Source organism: Leptonychotes weddellii, chromosome 1, assembly GCF_054177405.1.
Source record: "Leptonychotes weddellii isolate Sample4059 chromosome 1, ASM5417740v2, whole genome shotgun sequence".
In the NCBI taxonomy this organism is placed as follows: Eukaryota; Metazoa; Chordata; class Mammalia; order Carnivora; family Phocidae; genus Leptonychotes; species Leptonychotes weddellii.
This window is the reverse complement of record NC_138369.1, coordinates 157,759,158-157,781,920: the sequence shown is the minus strand read 5'-3', so window position 1 is coordinate 157,781,920 and position 22,763 is coordinate 157,759,158. Positions and strand designations below refer to the sequence as shown.

Below are 22,763 nucleotides of genomic sequence, written 5' to 3'. Positions count from 1 at the left end.
ACTGGGAAAAAAGCAACACTTTCTGAAAAAAGATTAGTTCCATTTTATTTTTTTTTCTCATGAGACTAGTATTATGTTTAGATACAGAGTCAACAGTTTTCCTTTCAAAAAAAGAGCAGGATGAGGAGGAGAAACAGGAGGAAGAGGAGAAGGAAGAAATAAAAGGATTGGGGGTATACTCATTCACTCTAAATTTGCTTTACTCATTTTCAAGTGATTTTGTGGTTAGAATAATTTGCAACCTGACACAGTCTCTGTTTGGTGACTCTTATAATCTAAACCACCTTAACTGACAATCTGCTGACTGCATAAATATTTTTTTCATTATTGAAACGTCTCATCTTCTGTATGACTCAGTATTTCCACACTTGAAGACCCCATCAATCTATAGAATGTCAGCACAGCAAGTCATGAATAGTGTTGGAATCATCAAGTGGTTTGAGTGTCTTTTTTTTCCTCTTACATAAAGGCAATCCCTAGTTTGCTTTGCAAAGACATATGACTCCTTCAAAATCATGTTAGCCTTTTTCTGCAGACAACTATTGCATTACTTACCACAGCTCTACATTTTCGAACCAGAATAACAGAGGGCATTCTCTCCTTATAACTTCATCTTTTCATTGTTTTTATTTCCAAGTCTTTGCATTAGAGTAATGCAATTCGTCTATGGCCTAAAAAATCAATTCATCTATGGCCTCAAATGTATTAAATACCTACTGTAGTCCTTGTGGTTTAACTGCTTCTTGGTGATGGTACATTCTATCAAACCTTCACTTTAATTACCAGGTATTTCAAAATATCCATAAAATTCAACAGGCGTAAGTAAAATACAAGAAAATGAACAACCACAAACAAAATACCCTACTACTACTAAGTTGCAACAGAGAAGTGGTGCTAGGATTTTTCTTGTTAGACAATTGATGAGGATAAATCAGGATATTTAAGAGTCATCTGGTACATTTAGTTTTCTCAGCAAGGATCGAAGAGGAAAAAATCATTGACTTATTATCTGTATGTGGCCTACTTACATTTGGGGTTTCCCCAGCTTTTCTTACCAGAACACAAAATCTACTCTGCTATATTGCTCCTATTCGGGCTTCTTCTGTCTCTCAATTTCCTAACGCAAACCTATAGGAAATTGGTTCATAACATATGCTGAAATCTCCCCACTGGCTCTCTGAAATCACCCATGCTTATCTTCCTGATATCAGTAACTAAATTTTGATTTTATTGTTTAGTCTGTGAGATTTTTAGTAGATGAGAAAATAAACATCATAAAAATGGCAGTGAACATTTTCTTACAGTTAAATATGACAGGCACTGTGTGAAGTGCTTTTCATGAAATATTTCATTTAATGTTTCCAACCATGCTACAGTAATATTTATTTTACAAGTGAGAAAATTGAGACTAAGAAATTATGAAACTATTAAGTGGTAGAGCTAGGTTTGAAAACAAGGTGGTCTGATGTCAGAGTCAAAGGTCTCAACCACAATGTATATGGCTTGCCCCCATTTGGACCATATTTGTCAGAGACTATGTCACTAAACTATACTACCCACAATTCCCCAAGTCAAAATCCTTTCATTCAATCAATTTGAGGAAAAAAATAATACATTTTTTTATATTCCTTTTTACACTGTTTAGAAACCACCTGACAACAGAACCAGTATCAGAGTTAACAACACAGCTCTTTTAGTAACCTTTTTAAACTAAACATCTGTAAGGTTTTTTCTAAGATGCGGTAATTGATTACACAGTAGTTTATTATACTTCAGATGAAGACTACTTTAGTTGTGTAATAGGATATTCCATGTTGACTGATATGTTTTTGATATATAACCCTCCCCACTGCCACAAAAAGAACCCTTCTTCAGTGTGAACACTGAAGGCGCAGGGTGACCATTTGGATCATGAGGTGATTTTCAGAAATGGGGCCAGAGAACAAAGACATCAGACTGTTGGCTTCAGTGTTTGAGAGTCTGGGATTCAGTTAGGAGAAAATCTTGAATGGAAATGCAAGCCCACAGATCCAGTTCCTCAATTCCAACACCACTAACACCTGACCACCAAAAGAAAAAGAAAAAAACAAACAAAAAAAACCCAGACTTAAGAGAGCAAGGGAAGTATGAACACAGAAAAGAAGTGTAAATTAATTAGAAGCAGGAGAGAAGTCCTGGTCGAGGAACGAAGATTGTAAGAGAATTATCCTTTAAAATTTGAAGTATTTGATTCCCTAACAAGGCATCACAACTCATTTTCTCACTTTCTAGCTGAAATTTTTAGGAGGCAACAGCTTCAGAGGTTCACCTCTTTTTTTTTTTTTTAAGATTTATTTATTTGAAGGTGGGGAGGGGCAGAGGGAGAAAGAAACCCAAGTGGACTCTGCACTCAGAGAGGAGCGGGGCTCCATCCCACAACCCTGAGATCAGGACCTGAGCCCAAACCAAGAGTCAGACACTCAACCAACTGCGCCAGCCAGGAGCCCCAGAGGTACACCTCTTACAAAAGGCTCTGGGAATAAGGAAGTAGAGATGGCAACAGGGTGTATCTAAGGATGAAAGATCTGGACACTTCCTGCTCTCGTTTCCCTCCACTCTTAGGTGTCTTGTAAAAAGATCCTTAAGTTTCCGTGGGACCCTCAAAAAAGATACAAGAGTGAGCTCAGAGAAAATGTTGGTGGGCCTGCTAGTATGTCCAATGGCTATGATGTGGGTGCCCCACAGCAGAAGAAATGACACCAGTCACCCCAACTGAGAATGTTGGAGGGATCATAATCGCTAGAGGCTGAACCTGACTTAAATGGGTCATCACTTGGGGGAGAGCACTTTTCAGAGAATGCACTGAGAAACAGAGTGTGGGGGGGATAGGTTTGGAAACAAAGGCCAGGATAGGAAGGAAACGACAAAATCATGAAGCAAGAAGCAACCTCTTAATTGACAGTTTCTGTGATACAATGATTCTAGGAATACAGAGGCAAACCTAAGGAGAGGGTGAGGATGGAATCTGAGAAAAGGTTTCAATTCTAAATTGGACATTGTACTAAATAGAGCAATGGAGATACCATTAAGTTGGACTAAGAATACTCAGAATTAACAAGGTTAAGTTTTCTACTATTGGGGAGAAATAAATAATAATTTAGGTTACTGAAAAACTATACTCTGGCACATCTGAGTTTTAGGGAATGTTTGATTTTCAGAGTCATATCCATTAGGAAAGCATGTCCTGCTTCTAAGTCAGCAAATCACTTGACAACACCACTGACTATAGCTCTTAAGAAGTTGAACATGCTTCCAATTAATTTTATGGCTGTGGATAAAAGAGGTAATGTGGTAACCATACACTGGGGAACATGCTGTTGATAAAAAAGAAGAAAACATACATAAAACCTTGAAGTGTGGGTAGAATATTTTACGACCTGAAAGTCAAGAAATACTTAGATGCATAAATATAAATTCTTCATTTCATAGATACTAAGAGTCTAGAAACTCTTTAGGATCAAAATGCTTGCCATGAGACTAAAAGAAGCTGGTAGCTTATTCCTACATTTAAAAAAAAAGAATCCCCTGCTTCATCCCTGCTTTAATAAAGTAAGTCATATTTATTACAAATATAAGTATATACAACACTGTGTTGGATACTATATCAAAATATCCAACCTTAACCAACAATTTGACATCTAACACTGAAACATTGACAAATGATCACAAAGTGATGCAAGAGACAGTTGTATTATCTTCTCCTGCTTTATAAAATTATCATTGGTAATGATCATACAACTGCATTTGTTTGTCTGAGCCCCAGGGCAATCAGTTTAAATGCTAGTTAAGAATTTCTAAATAAGATCTACGTGGGGATAGCACCTTAACACTAAGTAGGAGAAACAAAAAGTAGAGGAAACACAAAGTGGGGGAAAAAATAAGAGTGAGAGCTACCCAATTCAGGAACTATGATTTCATTTTAGGTAAATATTTAAAACACGTTTAACCACCATGGACACCTCCCTTCATTCTTTTTTAAAAACATATTTTTTTTTTTCAAATTTCGAAACATCAGAGACTTCTTGCTTAATATCAATTTACAGGGGATTTAGAAAGTATAAGTTCTACCTAACATCCCTTGTCACCACAGAACTCACTGAGTATACTTTAGATGTACATACATAGTCATACCACTATTTATACTATGCTATACCATGCTTATTTCACCAGCAATATTATCTTGGAAAACCTTTTATTCCATGTCAGTACATGCAGATGAACCCTTCTGGAAGGATGTATAATATTTATTCTACCCTGTAGTGTAAATTACCCAGTTCTCTATAGATGTACATCATTTGGGAACACACATGTGTACAAATATACTTGTTACTTATGTGAACATTTTGAGACATAAGACAATTTCCTGAAAATATGTTAATACAATTGCTGAACCTCAGCATGTATGTACACTTACATTTGCATATTTCGTTGTGAGTGCTAAATGTTTCAGCAAGTTTGTACAAATATTCATATCATTTTTCATTACTTATTATTACAGATTAAAAGTATCTAATTCGGGGCGCCTGGGTGGCTCAGTTGGTTAAGCAACTGCCTTCGGCTCAGGTCATGATCCTGGAGTCCCTGGATTGAGTCCCGCATCGGGCTCCCTGCTCGGCAGGGAGCCTGCTTCTCCCTTTGACCTTCCCCCTCTCATGTGCTCTCTGTCTCTCTCATTCTCTCTGTCTCAGATATATAAATAAAATCTTTAAAAAAAAAATTAAAAAAAAAAGGTATCTAATTCGATTTGCATTTCCTTTCACATTAGTGAAGGTAAACATTCTGTGATTATGGCATTTCTTCCTCTGTGTTTTATCTTTGGTCAATTTCCTGTGCATTTAAGAAAGCAATTTCCTCATTAATTTCTAAGTGCTTTTTGTATAGTAGGTACATAAGGATTATTTTTCTCATATTTTACAAATATTTCAGTCAGTTCGATGAGCATTAAGCATCTTCATACTTAGTACTTCAATGCTGGACAATAATTCTTTTTAAAGTCCTCACAAACAAAATGTACTCTTGAACCAGGCCAAAGATTAAATTTATTATGACACTTGAATTACAATTACCTTTTTTTTTTAAACTTTTTTTTTTTTTAAGATTTTATTTATTTATTTGACAGAGAGAGACATAGTGAGAGCAGGAACACAAGCAGGGGGAGTGGGAGAGGGAGAAGCAGGCTTCCCGCAGAGCAGGGAGCCCGACGTGGGGCTCGATCTCAGGACCCTGGGATCATGACCTGAGCCGAAGGCAGACGCTTAACGACTGAGCCACCCAGGCGCCCCTACAATTACCTTCTTATCATTACAACCCTTGCACACTAAAACAATGGTAAGAGATACTTAACTATGGCAGTGAAATAATTTATTAGCAGAGGGATGTCTTTCTGTGTATAAAGATGTTTTCTCGAGGCACACTTAGAAGTGACTTAAAAATTTCCGTGTAGTAGTACTGTCAGAAACAATGAGGTGAAAACTGTCTAAACAGGCCAAAATATCTTTAAGTTCAGATTCAAAAGACGAGTAGAAATGGAAAATCATGGAACCTCATAGACCGTAATTCACTGCGTTTTTGTCAGGAGCACGGCGCCTGCGAACCTGAGGCAACCATCGCAGGCAGCAAGCGGGTCAGTGGCCAGGTGTTTCCCGCTGCTCCTGTTTTCCCAGCCCCAGACAGCAAGCTCCCCTGGCAGCCTGCCCGCCCTCTCACCGCCTTCCTCCCTCCAAAACCACAAACCCTCCTATGCGTACAATAGCCACCCATTGCCTTTGGCGACGTCCACTTCCTCAGACGTGTGCAGGTTAAGATGGCCAGCTAGCAAGGGAAACTGGCAAGTACTCAAACCCTCAGGATACAGAGTTACAAATCTGAACCAGTCATTTTACAATTGACTTCGCAGACAAATATAAAATATAAATAACAAGAGTTGGGTAGTTTTGGATCATAGTGGCAATTTGCTGTGCTCAAAATATGAATATCAATTCGATCACCCCTTAGGTGAGAGAAACTGGGGACCAGGAGGTAGGATATGTAATATAGACACTGCTCACCAATTCCAAAAGCAGGTATAGACAATAAAACAAAACTTTGAAGACAGAGACAAAGAATAAAGGAAAGGGGGAGTGGGGAAGAGTGAAATGGAATACCCTCTGTGATTTCTTCTACAGACTTTCTCCCAGAACTAGAGAGGAGCAAGACCAAAAAATGCTTGGATCACTTATTGTAACTGAAACCACAAGTTATAATACTCTCAAGAGATTCTAACTATCCAGACATCTGTTGGATAACAAATGCAGCCAAACATGCATCTTTAAAGAGGTTTCTAGGTTATGCAGTGACAGCTTTATGATCCAGAAAATAGATAATCCAACTAGAGGAAGAGCTAATCTGGATTCATCGCTTACCCATAAAAACATAATTAGGGACACAACACCAACACAGGAAACACCATACCTAGGAGGATGAGTTTTTTAAAGACTCCAAATTTTTTAAAAATTACTTCAAAACTGCAGAAATACAAATGTATTTTTCGACCCATTTGATTTAAGGAACCAATCTCTCCATTAGAGTAAAACATATTGGAAAATATTTGGTAAGAATGAGATATGTTGCATATCAATCAATTCTACATTGACATCAGTAATTTCTCATCTTACCTATATGTGATATAAACACAAGCTTGTTCTGACATTTTCCAGAAGAGATTGTCCAATCCAAGCAAACATAAATAAGGCTTCAAAGATTCTGAAGATGCCGAGCATCACCTGATACTGCTCAAGCAAAGCAACCGTGAAAATAAGCATTATAACACATGCTTATAGTTGACAAAAATTATGAAGGTAAATACACAGTATATCAGGCTGTATGCAAACAAAGAATGGCATATTTTGCCTCTAGCAGTCCCTCAGAAGACTTTTTTTGGTCATCTTTTTGCCAAGGAATTCACAACATGTTGGCCACAGACAACTGTTTGTGAAATCTTATATTGTTGATAAACAGAACAATAAGAGAAGCGTTAGACAGCCTGGAAGGGAATAAAAAGAATCTGTAAATTCCGCAGGCCGTATAGAATTTTTGTATATAATCTTTGCACCCTATTTGAAAACTGATGGGAATCTGTCTGGGAATGAGAGTCTGAAACAGATTTCTTCATTTGAGCTGTTTCTTTTAGATGTACCCCAATATGTGATATGATATGAGCAAAGCGTTACTTGAAAAGATAATTTGTGAATATAAAACACACTGACCCTGAAACAGGACTTTTAATGCTTTGAGTGGTTCTCCATTCAGAGTCACACTAGAATATCCTGGGAGTTTGTTTGTTTGTTTGTTTTCAACCTCTACACCTCCCCTCTCAGACAAACACATACGTTTCTCTCGGGAAGACATGGTGTAGTTTGAAAAAGTACCCACTCTTAGGAGTAACTAGTTGATGAGGTCTCCATTAAGAAAACAGTCAAAAGATGATGGCATTGCCTAGTTTTGCTTGCAGTTCTTAGGAAAATATTTCAGAAAGCAAGAGATGCTACCCAATTTATATAGCAATAAATAGAAACTTGTTTACAAAGTTAATACTGCAGTGGAAAAATCAATCAGTTTTTAGTTCACAACTTTTAAAGATTAGCATGTATTAATGGAGTTTGGTGAGTCTAATTATATGTAGTCTAATTGCCTCATTCTGCACATAAAATTTCCTTTTGATCTATATGAGTGATGAGGACAAATATCTCAACAATACTTAAATCCAAGGGGATAGGATCAATTTTTTAGTACCCTCTCATTCCACAAGGCAGTGTTATAGACAGGAAAACAAAAAACAAAAAAACTTGTTTAAAAATGTCTTGAAGATGCGCATCCTGATACTCTTTCAAGTCCTTTTCTTCTTGATTCTTTATTATACCTCTCCCACTGTCTGCCCAACCAATACAAAAGCACCCAGTTTTCACCGTATGGCCTATACCTGCAAACAGCAGTATTGGGAAATTTGGCTCTAGCCAATATCAAAACTATTCTTTTTTTTTTTTTTAAGATTTTATTTATTTATTTTAGAGAGAGAGAGAGAACAGGGGGAAGGGGCAGAGGGAGAGTGAGACAGAAACCCAAGCAGACCCCACACTGAGCATGGAGCCCGATGCAAGGCTCGATCACATGACCCCAAGATCAGACCTGAGCCAAAACCAAGAGTCCGATGCTCAATGGAGTGTGCCCCCCAGGCGCCCCATCTCACAGGTATTCTTCAAGAACAGAAGCAAATTAAGGTAGAGTCAGGGAGTAACAGAGGCATTCAAGGCTTTCATCTCAATTATTCATGATGTCTCACATCTCCAGTGCGAATTTCGTTTTCTGCTTGAAATGCTATGTATTTAATAAGAATAATGAGAGCTTTAGTTCTCCCTCATGTGCACTATCTAGGAAACACAACCATGTGCAGTAGTTCACGGGAATCTCCCAGTTGCAACAGAATAAGAAGTATCATCTCCATTCTGCATCTAACGAAGAGGAGGAACGCACAGGTTATGAGACTTGCTCAACATCATACAGCTAAGTGGTGATGTGGGTCTTGGAATTTATTTTTTGGTCCTCCGCTTTTCCCATACATATCTCTAGACACACATTTCTACCTGTCTGCAAAGATTAAAGTTCTCTGGACTGACCACCATTTTTATGAGCCCCTAAGTGACTGGGGGGGAGGGGTTAGTAAATTATTAATAAGATCAATCTCTCTCATCTCTTCTTGCCTCCTTCTCTTTTACACACACACACACACACAAACACACCCCATTATTTGTATCCTTATGCAAATGATCCTGAAACATTTGGAACCCTCTCAGAAGGCTCCTGCACTTGCTTCATAAAGTAGGAGGAGGATCTATGAGACAAAATCCCCATGCTTTGGGCATTGTGACATTATGGCACCATTCAGTGGTGTAAGGCCTGGAAGACAGCATGGACAAGATCTACATGGCTCTGGGAGAGCAGGGGAAATTCATTAAGGCTCCACAGAATCCAGCCATGGATACTTGAAACTGACAGCAGTGCTCTGGAATGCATTTCTCCCTCTGATTCACCATCCAGTTACTTTTCATGCAGATCTCACTCTCTGGCTGGGGTCTCCTGGCATTTTGCATGCCTTTCAAAGATGGTTTCCATTACCCTTCTGGTCACGAAATTGTCATTCTGGACATGTGTCCTATACAACTAACACCATTCAGGAGTGTGTAAATATTTTAACATAACTTTGATGGTTTTTTTTTTTTCTCTCAGTGGGAAAGAGGATTATGACATATGCCAAAGAAAAAGAAAAAGGTTTGCAGAAAGTGTTAAGCAATTAGTTGTTAATTACTAGTCTTTATTGTTATCAAATCATAAACTCTAAAAAAGTCTAGAGAAAGTATAGTTCAAAAAACATCCTAACATATACATTTTTTTTTAATCTGCAACTATTGTTTTGTGACATCTTAACTATCTTAATTTAGATGATGTCCTCAAGGTAAGTATCCAGAAATCTGTAAATTTTTATTGAATAGCACAATTACCACTGAAAAATCACGTAGTCTCAGGGCTGGCTTCCATATCATATGCCATTTAAAATGTCTACCTGCTGAAATGAAATGATTAGAAGTAAGCTTCTGTGCCCATACTATTTTAAAACACGATTACAGCAAATTTCCTAATTTCCTCATCACTTACAAAAATTACTAACAATGTCAGGAAAGGCTTCAATAAGTCCCTAACCCCACAGCCTCCAGAATTCAGACAACTACTATATATGCTCCATGAGAAGGTGTGAAGAGAAAAGGAAAGAAACTGTTTTTAGTTGAGCACCAATCATATATGTTACTTTCATGTCCTTTCTTCTGTAGAATAAAAACTACCTTAGTGCTTTAATAATTTATATAAATCATACTATCCTCTCAATTATTACTGTAGCTTTCTGATGATTTCTTTCTAAACTTAACCACATTTCTCGCTCATTGTAAAGCCCGGAACTGGAGCATTATGATATCAAACAAATACCCAAGTGCACTGGGTTGGTAACTACTGGCTTCCTATGGTCTGTTTTTGCAAATGTATATGTTTAGAGAGAGAAATGATTTCCAAGAAGTCAATGGATATAAAGCTCCATGATTTGTATCCCTTTGATATCCCCAGCGAAATTCAAAAATTAGTAACATTTTACAAGGGGATGTTAAAATAGTTTAGCATGGTTATTTTTGAGAACTTTCATGCAATCACAATCTTTGTTGCCCAGGCTTGTCAGCTCCAGACCACATACAAGAAAGCGCAGGTCTTGAGATGTGATCTAGAGAGATGGCAAAGTTACAGGTTGAATGGAAAAGCAAGTGGTAACTTGATGTCCATCTCTCTTTCATGGAGAGAAACTGCCTATTTGCTGCTCTAGTTCACTAGTTACTTTCCATCCTGCTTTCTATTTCCTGCATTTGATAAAATAAAGATACAGATGTTTCTCCTCATGGATTGCCGCATAAAGCATCCACATAGTATTGAACAAGACTGACCACCGTGTTCTTAACAGCTGAAGTCATTTGATTAGCCTATTTCAAAGGGAACACTATATAACAATTTTGAGCAATAATACCTTACATGGCTTTAAAATACAATTTTTGCCTTTTGTGAATGAGGTCCCTTTCACAAAATATTCAGGTTAGAGGATTCAAATTAAATGCATTTTGTAAAATGTAGTTTACAGGCCTCATACCATAAAAAATTTCAAAAAAACATGTAGGTTGATTCTTTCATAATATTATCAGACAGCAAGTGTTTGTGGAGAGAAAAAAAAATAGATAAAAAGGACATTTGATTACTCCTAACTTCCCCATTGGTGCCCAGTGCTCCGTATCCATTATCAAAATTTAAGTTCTCAAAGAATGTTGTCCAGGCTTCTTAACAGAGTAATTCTATTCACAGGTTAATGAAGGCCATTATTATGAAAGTCTCTTCAGAAATAATTCCGTTTATGCCTTAACATCGGAGGGAATACTAGAAACGTAGTTTCTTGTACCTATGGAAAATTTCACAGCCTGTATCCAGCAAGTTATTTCAAGATCTAGTGCCTATTGTAGTTTTGCTTTTCTGCCTAACAAGGGTCAATGTCCCATCCTGTAACACATATTCTTGATTTCACTCAATAACTGAAGATATGCTCATCACTGAGAGATAAACCAGATACTGTTTAATATCTACCTATAATCATAGTTTGGGGCAGAATCATATAATAATTTCCTTATCAAATCTACTACTTATGCAAATGTATGGCTAATGCTTATATGACAAATTTTTTAAGAAGCCAGAAGATACATCAACATATATTAATTCCCTTTTAGATCCAGATTTCCCAAACCTGTGTTATAGTAGGGAATGTTGTTTTGTTTTGTTTTCTAATGTTAGGCTACTTAATGTATTTTAGCAAAAAGAAACCATTTATGTATATTTTATATTGAGTGATTATGGCATTCTTCAAAGTAAAAAAATAGATAAATAAATTTGTAACAAAACTGTAGCTAAAATAACATGAGAAATCCTAAGAAAAATAAACCTGTGGCTCGGCTGATGAAAACAATCTCAAGCCATGAGCAGCTTGTGTTTATAGAGAAGAAATCATACCACAAAGCATGACCCTTTTTCCTTTTGGTAAATTTAAATATAGTGGATGAAGTGAAACTTATAAATAAAATCAACTTTGTATTCCAGTAAAAAGGTCTCGTGAACAAATCTTTACTTGCAAAATTAATTCAAACTGGTTGGGATGAATTACATTGTATATTTTACATTAAGTAAATTATTGGCAATAACAGGAAATAAGAATGACAGCATTTCAGTGAAATGAATTGCATGGTTATGGCCACTGAAAGGTGAATACTAGAACAGAATTTACTTAATGTCATTGTAAAATATCTGAGCGTAATAGAGATAGATCTTACTTATATGTGCATATCTAATAATAAGATAAAATCAGGAAATATAGAAGTATATAAAATAAAAAGTAAAGTTCTCGCTCAACCCCATAATTTCACCCCTAGGTACATTTCCAAAAGAATTGAGAGCAGCAATTCACAGAAATACCAGTACATGAGTGTTCATAACAGCATCATTAGTATTAGCCAAAAAGTAGGAACAAATCGATGAATGAATGGATACACAAAATGTGCTATATCCATACAATAGAATAGTATCTACTCCTAAAAAGGAATGAAGTTCTGATACATGCTACATGGATGAATCTAGAAAACACAGGCTAAGTGAAAGAAAGAAGATATAAAAGGCCACATACTGTATGACTACATTCATATGAAATGTCCAAAGTAGAAAAACCCATGGAGACAGAAAGTAGATTAATGGTTGCCAGGGCACAGGAAGAAGGAATATATATTGGGGATATATTTTATATTTCTAAGATATAAGGATTTCTTGTTGAGGTGATAGGAATGTTCTGGAATTAGTGGGGACGGTTGCACAACATCATGAATGTACTAAAACCACTGAATGGTACACTTTAAAATGGTAAAGCATATGATATGTAAAACATAGCTCATATATATATATATGTATATATATGTGTGTGTGTGTGTGTGTGTGTATATATATATATATATATATAAAGATTTACTTATTTATTTGAGAGAGAGAAAGAGCACGGTGGGCAGGGGCAGAGGGAAAGAATCCCAAGCAGACTCCATGCCCAGAGCAGAGCCCGATGCGGGGCTCGATCCCACAACCCTGAGATTATGACCCAAGCCAAAATCAAAAGCCAGAGGCTTAACTGACTGAGCCACCCTGGTACCCCTCAATAATATATTTTTTAAAGATTTAATTTAAGTAATAATCTCTACACCCAACATGGGGCTCAAACTCACAATCCCAAGATCAACAGTCACAGGCTCCACCTACTGAGCCAGCCAGGTACCCCATCAATAATATATTTTTAAAGCTACAAAAAGTAGGGGTCTGATCACCTTCCCTTGAAAACTAAAATTTATAGAGTACCTATTATCTGCAGAGCACATTGGTAAATGTTTTAACTTCATTAATTCATTTAATCCTGAATACAACCCAATGAAGCATCTTTTCAAGATAAGGAATTTGAGGCACCAAGGGGGTTAAGTAATTTGCACAAAGTCCTGCAGCTACTAAGTGATAGAGCGGGGCTTATAAAACCAGGCAGTCTGGCTTCAAAGCTCAGGCCACACACTAATTGCCAGGAGCAATGACCATTAAAAGTTGTGATATACGCTTCCAGATAATTTTTATTGCGGGAGCGCAGGCACACACATGCATATGTGTGGGTGTAGACAGATAAGAGTGATACATATGGAACGATACTTGAGGCCAGCAAACTCTAGCCCACAGGCCAAATCACGCTCACTTTTGTTTATATATAGCCCATGAGCTAAGAGTAGAAGGATGGGATTTATATTTTTACATGACTGAGAAAGAAAGGAATACAAAAAGAAGAGTAGCATTTCATGACAAATAAAATTCAAATCTCAGTGTCCATCAGTTAAGTTTTATTGGGACACAGACATCTTCATTTATCTAAGTTTTGTCTGTGGCTATAAACACTACTCTATAAAAGCAGAGTTGAATAGTGGCAACAGAGATAGTGACCCTGCAAAGCACTGAATATTTCTATCAGGCCCTTTATAGAAAACTTTTGCTGACTCTTGGATTATACCATACATGATACTCTAAAACTTTCTTTGTCACTAAGCATTATATTGTTTTGAACCTTCCAGATTTCCTTAATTTCTTTACATGGCTGCAAAATAAAAATGCACCTAAAATTATTAAACCTTTCCCCTACTGATGAAAATGTCATATTCTTTACCAAAACGCTCTCAACATGGTTGGATTAATTTATTTGCCTCCTAATGGAATGTGAAAATGACCTACATTTTGGTGGCCTTGGTATCTGCACATCGAGCAGTTTCAGACCTGTATCACCTGAATACAAGCTCTTCCCTCCACTGCTCAGTAGCCACCAGTGTTGTTGCTGAGTCCTGAGCTAAGCCACTGTTTTGGGACTACCTGGTCCAGTCAACTTTGCGTAGCCTGTATGGAGAGGAACCCACCTCGCATTCTTTTCAACTATCCTACCTTCTTGGCTTGGGCATATGACACAGAAACTTTTGTTCTTTTAAAGTGGTTAGAAAAGTGGAAGGGTAGGTACTATTCTTTAGTTCCCCTACAGTGGATACTGCGGTGGGCCATCAGATCCCTCCCCATTACGTGTTGAGACTTGGGAATTGCCTCAGCAGAATAAAGTCACTTTGCCTGACGTCAAGTCCCCTTTCCAGAGAAACACATCTAGTTACTGATCAATGCAGATGTATAAAAGCCCATCCACCTTGACTTAAAGTAGGACAATTAAAAAGTACCACCCCAACTCCAGAGCTCCTTACAGAATCCACTAAGGCTCAGTTGAACATAATCATAGTGAGACTTCTCTTGCCCAATTCTCTCATTGCACAAAGATGTTTCCCTGAGAACTCTACCCCATAAATTGTCTACAATCAAATCTGCATCTTAGAGTCTGTTTCCCGGGGGAAACTGACCTAAAACACTCCTCTCTAACTCTTCCCAGAGAGAGAGAGATGTGATATTTGATAGGACTTCTGCGTTCAAGAGAAGAAAAGGAATACATATGGCTCAGCCCCTCTCCCAGTCTCTCTTTTGGGCCAGCACCCATGCAGAGAGGCGCACGCTCCTCCTGCTTCTGTCCTTTGCAGGGTAGGCACATCAGGTTCATGCCTCAGACCGTGCTTTTCAAGGCAAATCTGGGCAACCATCAATCTCTTTTCACAGTAATGAGGCTTTAAACTATGTGACAAGGAAGAGGTCTAAGGAAATCTTCTCTGAAGTCTAAATTTCTTCTAGGGTTGAATCTCCTAGAATCTAACCTTAGGGGAAGATACTAGAAGTCCAACTGTGGGAGTAAACCGAATCGAGGATCTCCAGTTCAGCCTGATCAATGATTATGCCAATGATGTGACCTTTATCTGCTTTATTCCTTGAGTCTTTGTTTTCTCAGTTGGATCAAAACTACGGGTCAGGGCGCCTGGGTGGCTCAGTTGGTTAAGCGACTGCCTTCGGCTCAGGTCATGATCCTGGAGTCCCGGGATCGAGTCCCGCATCGGACTCCCTGCTCGGCAGGGAGCCTGCTTCTGCCTCTGACCCTCCCCCCTCTCATGTGCTCTCTCTCATTCTCTCTCTCTCAAATAAATAAATAAAATCTTTAAAAAAAAAAAAAACTACGGGACAGAGGTGAATCTATCATCATCCTAAACCACATTGACAAAGTGCGCCTCTCTGCATGGGTGCTGGCCCAAAAGAGAGACTGGGGGAGGGGCTGAGCCATATGTATTCCTTTTCTTCTCCTAAACTCAGAAGTCCTATCAAATATCACATCTCTCTTTCTCTGGGAAGAGTTAGAGATGAGTGTTTTAGGTTAGCACTATGTATTTCCAATAGGTAAACCTTCATTCCTTATTATGAACAGTCTAATTTGATAGGCTTAATAGTCAAATTTACCTATATTTACAGGGAGATGGTACCCCAGCAACTTCTGAGATTTGGGGTAGGTTTTAGTTCAAATCCAACTTGGGCATTTTAGATTTAAGAAGTAGTTTTCAAATAGGAAAACTGAGCTTTGTTTCCTTATTGTTAATGAATCTAGGTACATCCAACGCAGATTAAGTTTAAGAATCAAAAGCGATAATATACATAAAGTGCCTCTGGCGATACCTGATATGTAGGTACTCAATAAATGTTAATTCACAGCTCAGTGAGTATTAAGAACTACTTATATTAGACCCACATGGGTCCACTGCAGGTTTTCCAAAAAGAACAAAATCCTCTCTCCTCCACTTCCAAAAAGCAGGATGCCTTTTCATCCTGAAGAGATTATTTCAAGTCAAAATTCCGAACTATGAGTAGCTGAATAAAGCTCCCACCAAAAATAAGGAGTGCAAAAATAGGTAGCAGATGACAGAGAAGTAGAAACAGAGAGCAACAGGCAGTCATGTCCCTTTTCCCCTTTACATTATGGAAAGCACAGTATATAGACTGAACGTCTGTGACCCTCCCAAAGTTCATATGTTAAATGCTAACCCCCAAAGTGATGGGATGAGGAGGCAGGACGTGCTTAGGGAAGGATTAGGTCATGAAAGCAGAGCCTTCTTTAGTGGGATTAGTGCCCCTATAAAAGAGAGCCCAGAGAATTCCCTTGTCTCTTCCACCAGCTGAGGACACACTGAGAAGACAGTGTCCATGAAGCAGCAAGTTGGCCCTCACCAGACCCTGAATGTGTCGGCACCTTGCTCTCGGACTTTCCAGCCTCCAGCACTGTGAGAACTAAATGTGTGTCATTTAAGCCACCCAGGGTATGGTATTCTGTTATAGCAGCCCGGACTGACTAAGAAAGGAGAGAATATTTCCTAAACCTGCTAAGAGCGCTGTTAGCTCTGGCCACACAGGTACCCCAGAAGTGAGATAGGGAAGAGCTTCCAGAGATTGGCCACCTGTGATGGCAGGTACCAAACTGGGACTCTAATCCCATCCGGCCCCAGGCATCAAACCACTAAGAACTGCCTTCATCCTGCGTAGTACGTGGCAAAGAAAGGAAGTGTGTGGTGATTAGCCCCATCATGTTCTCTTCTCGTAGAGAGAGAGAATCAAGTACCCCGATAGTTTTAGAAAAGCAGCTTAAAGCCAGGGACTTCACAAGATGCTGCAACGGGTGAGTTTAAACAACAAGCAACACTGGGAAGCTCAGCGGAGAACCAATTAACCAAAGTAAGAATGTTCACGTATGTCAGGGTGAATGCAACTAATGATTACTCTGGGGAGTCGTCTGCTGTGAACCAGCATTCAGGTGAAAGACCGTGCACACTAAGAATAAAACTAAGGAAAACTAGAAAACCAAGAAAAGAATGAGCTTCTTTAAACTTCTGGGAAGAAAATCCTAATATGTCACAAAGTATTCCAGGAAAAGAACCTGGGATTGGAGGTGGAGGTGGGTGACTTTGGCATGTAAACTCTGGGGATGTAATCAATGACTTGATTTGTATTTGAGACTCTGATGCCTCTGATTTTTGTGAACTCAGACCATTAGTACTATTAATATGAGTAGTCTGATCTGAACACCAAGATCAAACATTTAACACCATGACCTTCAGAACTAGTGAATTCCAGAGAGGAGCTGAATGCTCGGTGAAGAAACATTTACCCTACCAATTTTATCGAAATCTGTTGAATACAAACTTTATGGTAGTCTTTTAAGTCTCGTGCTGTTTAAAACAGAGAGGGAGGGGGAGAAGGTAAAGGAAGGGAAGACAAGGGAAATCTATTCCTTTACAATATGTTCCCTAATTCTTTTCAAAAGACCGTGATTATATTCCATGGGTTATACTGCAGAAAGTAGTTTTATAAATCCTAAGTAAGACCTGACAAAAGGAGAGAAGGTAAAATTACCGAAGCACACTACTTCTGAATTCTATTCGGCGTTATACGTGGTATAGAGCCCAGGGCCAGGGGAGATTTAAAGAATGGGTTCAAGTCTTTGTAAACATGAGGTAGTAGAGATCCCCATTCAAAGGGAGAGACTACTAGTTTCAGAAATGGGAGGAAAGTTCTGACACCTCCCTCAAGCTAGTCACCCATTTTCTGCAGCAGCGCCGGAATTACTGCAAAGGGCTTAGTTCTATAAACGTATGGTCAACGCTTAGTTTTACATAGAAGAGAACAAATATCTCGAAGTACTTAAAAACATCCTCCGCATTTTTGTATGTATGTCTTTACTGTGCCTTCTTTTTACGGAAAGGAGGAAACTTCCCAGCTCACCTGTTTCAAACCCCACACTTGGCACTAAGTCCACGGTTCCATGAAAGGCTCCGGCCCACGCTGAGGTAGCAGTGGTGACTGTAGTCGGATCTGTCTTTGTGACGTCACACTGGGGCGCAGGTATCCTGGCCGTGCGCACTGACGGCATCAGCAGGGGCCCGTAGGATGGATCCAGGGCGGAGCCAGCAGAAGGGTGGTGGTGGTGGTGGTGATGGCGGTGGTGCACGTGGGCATGGGGGTGGTGGTGCCGCATGTACACGTCATGCATGTGGCTGTAGGATGGGCTCACCTGAGATGCCAAAGGGTAGTGCCAGGACTCGGACGTGGGAGGGGGAGGGGCCGGGCCAGTCTGATGCAGCCCATGTCCCGGCCAGGGGCTGGGGTCAGCTGTGGGAAAGGTGCCGGGGGGTGCAGTGACCTGGAAGTCGGGATGAACACCCCCCAGGCAGGGTGCAGATGGGGGCTGGTAAGAGCTGGTCCAAAAGGAAGTCGGGAAACTACTCCGCTGGCTTGAGAGAGCTGAGCTGTCTGAGAAGACAGAAAAATTATTTACATAAGATTCAGTTCTAGGATAGACTTGCCTCTACTTGTCCCATATTTTACAAGCAGGCTAATTAGTATGCACTCTTTTCTCCCCACACAGAGGTAAATGGATACCAGGTAAGTCTCTGAGATCCCATACCAAGGCAATGCACACAGTTCAAGGTGCTGAATGAGTGCCCCCCCTGCCCACCCTTGACCCCTCTTTCGCCTAGCTCGTGCAGTCACAGCCTAGCCTGAGGTTTGCCAAGTCTGAGGTTGAAAAGCTTCATTTCCTGCTGGGTGGCTTGCTGCCATCAGGTCTGAGCAGAGGTCACAGGTACATATATCACAGGTAAAGAAAGCTTATGCCCTAGATGTGAGTCAGGTAGGTTGGAAATGCTGATGTTTATCAAACTTCTTATAAATGCAAATGCAATTTTCATTCAAACAACATTTTAATGCTGAAAGTAATAAATGGAAATATGACCACAGTGAATTATGCTCACCAACACTCATTTCCCATCAAGAAGAGTGTGGCTCAAGCTTTTTTTTTTTTTTTTCTGTAGAGGCCTGGGAGGCTCTGGAGTGAGAATAACAGTGTTGATATTCAGTAACAGTGACCAAATGCCCAATCTTAGTCCAGGGACTTTTCATGGATGATCTTATTGGATCCTCAGGCCAAATCTATGAGGCAGTTATTGTTATTACCCCCATTCTAGAGATATGGAAATTGAGGCAGGGAAAAAGCCCAAGATTTCACAGCTGGCAAGTGGGAGATGGGGCTTTGAAAGCAGGTAGCCTGCCTCAGTGGCTCGCACTCTTCATATCTGTGCCACAAGTGGGCACAATTGCAACCATGACAAGAACATCTAGAACTCGATAGGGATTCTGTGGAGATCATGAGTGGGGGAGATTCAAGTAAGGGTAATAGGTGTGAGGAGGGGTTAGGCGGAAGGGTAATATAAAAAAAATCACACCTAGAGATAAATAAAGAGGGAAACCACCCCCCAACTCTTGTCTTCAGTTAAATTTCTCCACTCAATCATCATAACATATTTATAGATGATCTACTATGTGCCAAGCATAGGGAGGTCAGGGATGACCAAATGGATCACAATCCAGCAGGGGACAGATAAATAAGTAAACATGTGCAACGTGACCTGGTAGGGGCTCCCATAAGGGGAAGCACAGAGAGAGGGCACAGAAGCAGCCTAAGAAAAAATAAATTACAAGAGTGGGTAGGGCTAGCCTTGTGAAGAGGTTGGGAAGAGTGGTTTAGGCAAATAAAAAAAGTATGTGAAAAAGGCCAAAAATTATACACACACACACACAAAGTAGCATATGAGGAACAAAAAAGAATTGTGTGGGCAGAAGGTGGCAAAAAATTAGACTAAAAACTCAGACTGGGTCCAAGGAAGACCGAGATGGGTCTTGCCAAGCATGTAATGAATGTGGGCACTGTCCTGAGGAGGTGCCAGTGAGCTTTGAAGAGTTCTCATCTAGGGAATGATATAGTCAGACCTGTGACTGGAAAGATCCACAACTGCAGCTATGGCCTGCTGTGTTCTGTGGGATATAAAAGAGCAAGCTCAGGACTGGGAGTCTAGAGATCTCAACTAGAGAGCTAGCACCTACCAATTACCTTATCTGATTTCATGACCTCAAATGGATCTGTTGATCTCTCTATGGCTCAGTTTCTTCCATATGAGGTATCTGAATTAAAATTCCAAATATTTTCTGACTCTATATTTCTATCATTCTGTGAAGTGGCCTATGATGTCTATCTATAGATGAAGATAAGGTTGCTTAGCCCATGAGTCATGCGTGGATAATAAGATACTATTTTCATACAGGGCTCCACACAAAAGAACCTAGCTAGATCTTTTCATTGAGTGAAGAACATCCCAAGAAGCACTCTGAAATAAAAGTATTGAGAAGTCTGACAGCTCCATGTTCTCACTTCATAAATTTCCAGGACATAGTTTTCTTACCACAGAGGAAAGCTTCTGTAACTTGAACCAGCCACCATATATGTAATTTGACTAACGTAATTAGGATATCACCATGGTGTTCAAATGTTTCCTTTCTCCAGCTTCCCAGACGACTGTTGCACCAGCACTGCAGACCCTCCCCCTCCTCCCTGTCAGCCCTACACCAAGGCTACCATCATTCACCCCAATCATTCTGCGGACAGACAGCCATTTGGTGTCTCACGTTCAAGTCTGTCCCCCACAGAATATCCAAGGTTCTCAAACCCCTTGGGGAAATAAAAAAAAAAAAATAATGATATTCTCCAAGAGGCAAAGGATGGAAGCGCACATTGTTCTTCAAGTCTTCAAACAGTCCGGGCAAACTGTTAATTGAATGACTTTGCTTTGTCACCATCACATCTATCAGAAAATAACACTTGAAGTCAAACTTACTGGCATTGGGGCCAGTCTGTTTTATTTCAGAACTGTCTCCCTTGACATATGAAAAGTGGCTGCTAATGACCTGTAGAGAAAGTTGTGTAAGCCGTGAGAAGAAAATTCAATTTGCCTTAAATGTGGCCATTTGTAGAATATTCTGTCACACCTGCAATGATAGCTGTCAGTGTTAAAACCCATGCAAAAAGTTTACAGGGGCTCCTCACACAGTGCAGCTTTGCCACCCTGAATCTGCCACTTTGCTGCCACAGATTCAATCTTTGGTACCAAACCCTTCATTCTGCTCGTAACTTTCATCTCCTGATGCGGCCAGAATCCTGTTATAAAAACTGCTAAGCCCAACCCACAGGTGCGAGCCAGAGATACCAAGCTCCCCTTAATAAAATCCCCCATTAAAATGTCAAAACTACAGTCTATACCATTTTCCTGGATGCTTTCTTTTTACTTCCTTTCATTTATACATACTTGGACCCAATTTTATTTTATAGATGCTTAGGCATTTGGATATGCATGCACAAATGTGAATAATGAACAAATTCCTTACCCAAAATATTACCCTATTTATGAATTATTGTATTGTAATTAGTGAACACACTGTCAATGAAAGTGGAAATCTATTTTTAAAAACGTGCTCCATAAAGGCCGAACAAAGCTTTAAAATGCCCCAGGGAAAAATAAAATTAGAAGCAACTTAATATTTTCCCAGTCCCTATGTCTCCTGAGATTAATATAAAGTCTGCAGAGATCTATGCAGCCCTTTTCAAAGACAATGTTGCATTTTACAAGTAAATGAAACAATGTTGAAGAGAAAATATGTTTATGGACCGTCTACACTTTAAAACCACTATTTGGTATCTTGGTTGTTAAAAAAAAAATCTTAATACAAAGAAACAGATGATATACTTTGTTTCATGCCTGGGAATCAGTGTGCTTATTTCATATGTATGTAAATTTTTTTCATTACATGACTCTTTGCTTACGAGTACTTAATCACAGCCACATTTGTTTGATGAAAAAGCATATGAAAAACTTGTGCACAAGCTATTTCCATGCAATATTACTTTTCTGGTTAGTGGAGGCAATTCAGAACTGTCAGATGTTAATACTCTATGGTGACTTTGGACTCAGTGATACTCAATATTCAGATGATGTCAGTCAACACTGACCCTACGACACATACAAAAAGTCTAAATACACTTTGGTTCAATTTACATTTGGGAATTAAAAAATATTACACACACACACACACACATCCTTATTTCTAAAAAACAAAAATGACAAAATTGTTATGTTGCCTAATACAATCCACCCAAGGCATACTCAGTAATCTCACTGTGTGAATTATACAGAAATATACTTTAAAGGCACAGAAGAGTTTAACATGGAACATCAAGTTAGTCTTTCAATTTCATAATAGATGGGATACTTTTTGTATTAGCTCTAAATATTTCTGGAAAAAAAAAGAAAAGAAAAGAAAACCTCTAAGGGTAAACAATTCAAGCCAGAGAAAATTTAACATTTAATTTCAAAAATTAAACATTTTACTAATTAATTTTGAAAAAAAATAAAAGCTATATTAAAAGGAAAATGGTACAATAGAATGTTGTAAAACCTCTATCTTAAGTCATCTTTAAAATCTCCAGGAAACATATTCTTAGAATAATGATACAAAACATCAACATTAAAAGATAACATTTGCCTTTTTATTAACTTAAGTGAAAAAAAAAAAAATGCGACTCAACTCTTAACCCAAAGGGTCTTTACTGTAATTTAATTCCCATCCTCTTATTCTGTTTCCCATGAAAACGACTTGTTGGGTCAGAGGTGAAAGGCTACGTTTCCAGTTTTCTGGCACTCAGGAATTAGGCATTACCATCCTATCCAGAGTTTGTCCTCTAGTTACTTCGTTCTAGAGTTGCT

At 39.0% G+C, this 22,763-nt stretch overlaps 1 protein-coding gene and 1 long non-coding RNA gene across 5 annotated transcripts in view; both read right to left on the bottom strand.

Annotated features, from left to right (window-relative positions):
• The window catches only part of VGLL3 (vestigial like family member 3), a 48,797-nt gene that overhangs the window by 7,613 nt on the left and 18,421 nt on the right, over positions 1-22,763 (bottom strand). For all 4 annotated transcript variants that reach the window (XM_031041734.2, XM_006727002.3, XM_031041770.2 and 1 more), the window contains exon 3: positions 17,896-18,423. In XM_031041734.2, coding sequence (XP_030897594.1) covers positions 17,896-18,423 — 528 coding nt within the window. The remainder of the gene's footprint in view (positions 1-17,895; positions 18,424-22,763) is intronic.
• Positions 67-17,887, bottom strand: LOC145716196 (uncharacterized). Its single transcript, XR_014138698.1, has 2 exons — positions 5,331-17,887; positions 67-5,105 (listed from the first exon to the last, which is right to left on the bottom strand). It is a non-coding gene; the product is annotated as an uncharacterized LOC145716196 (long non-coding RNA).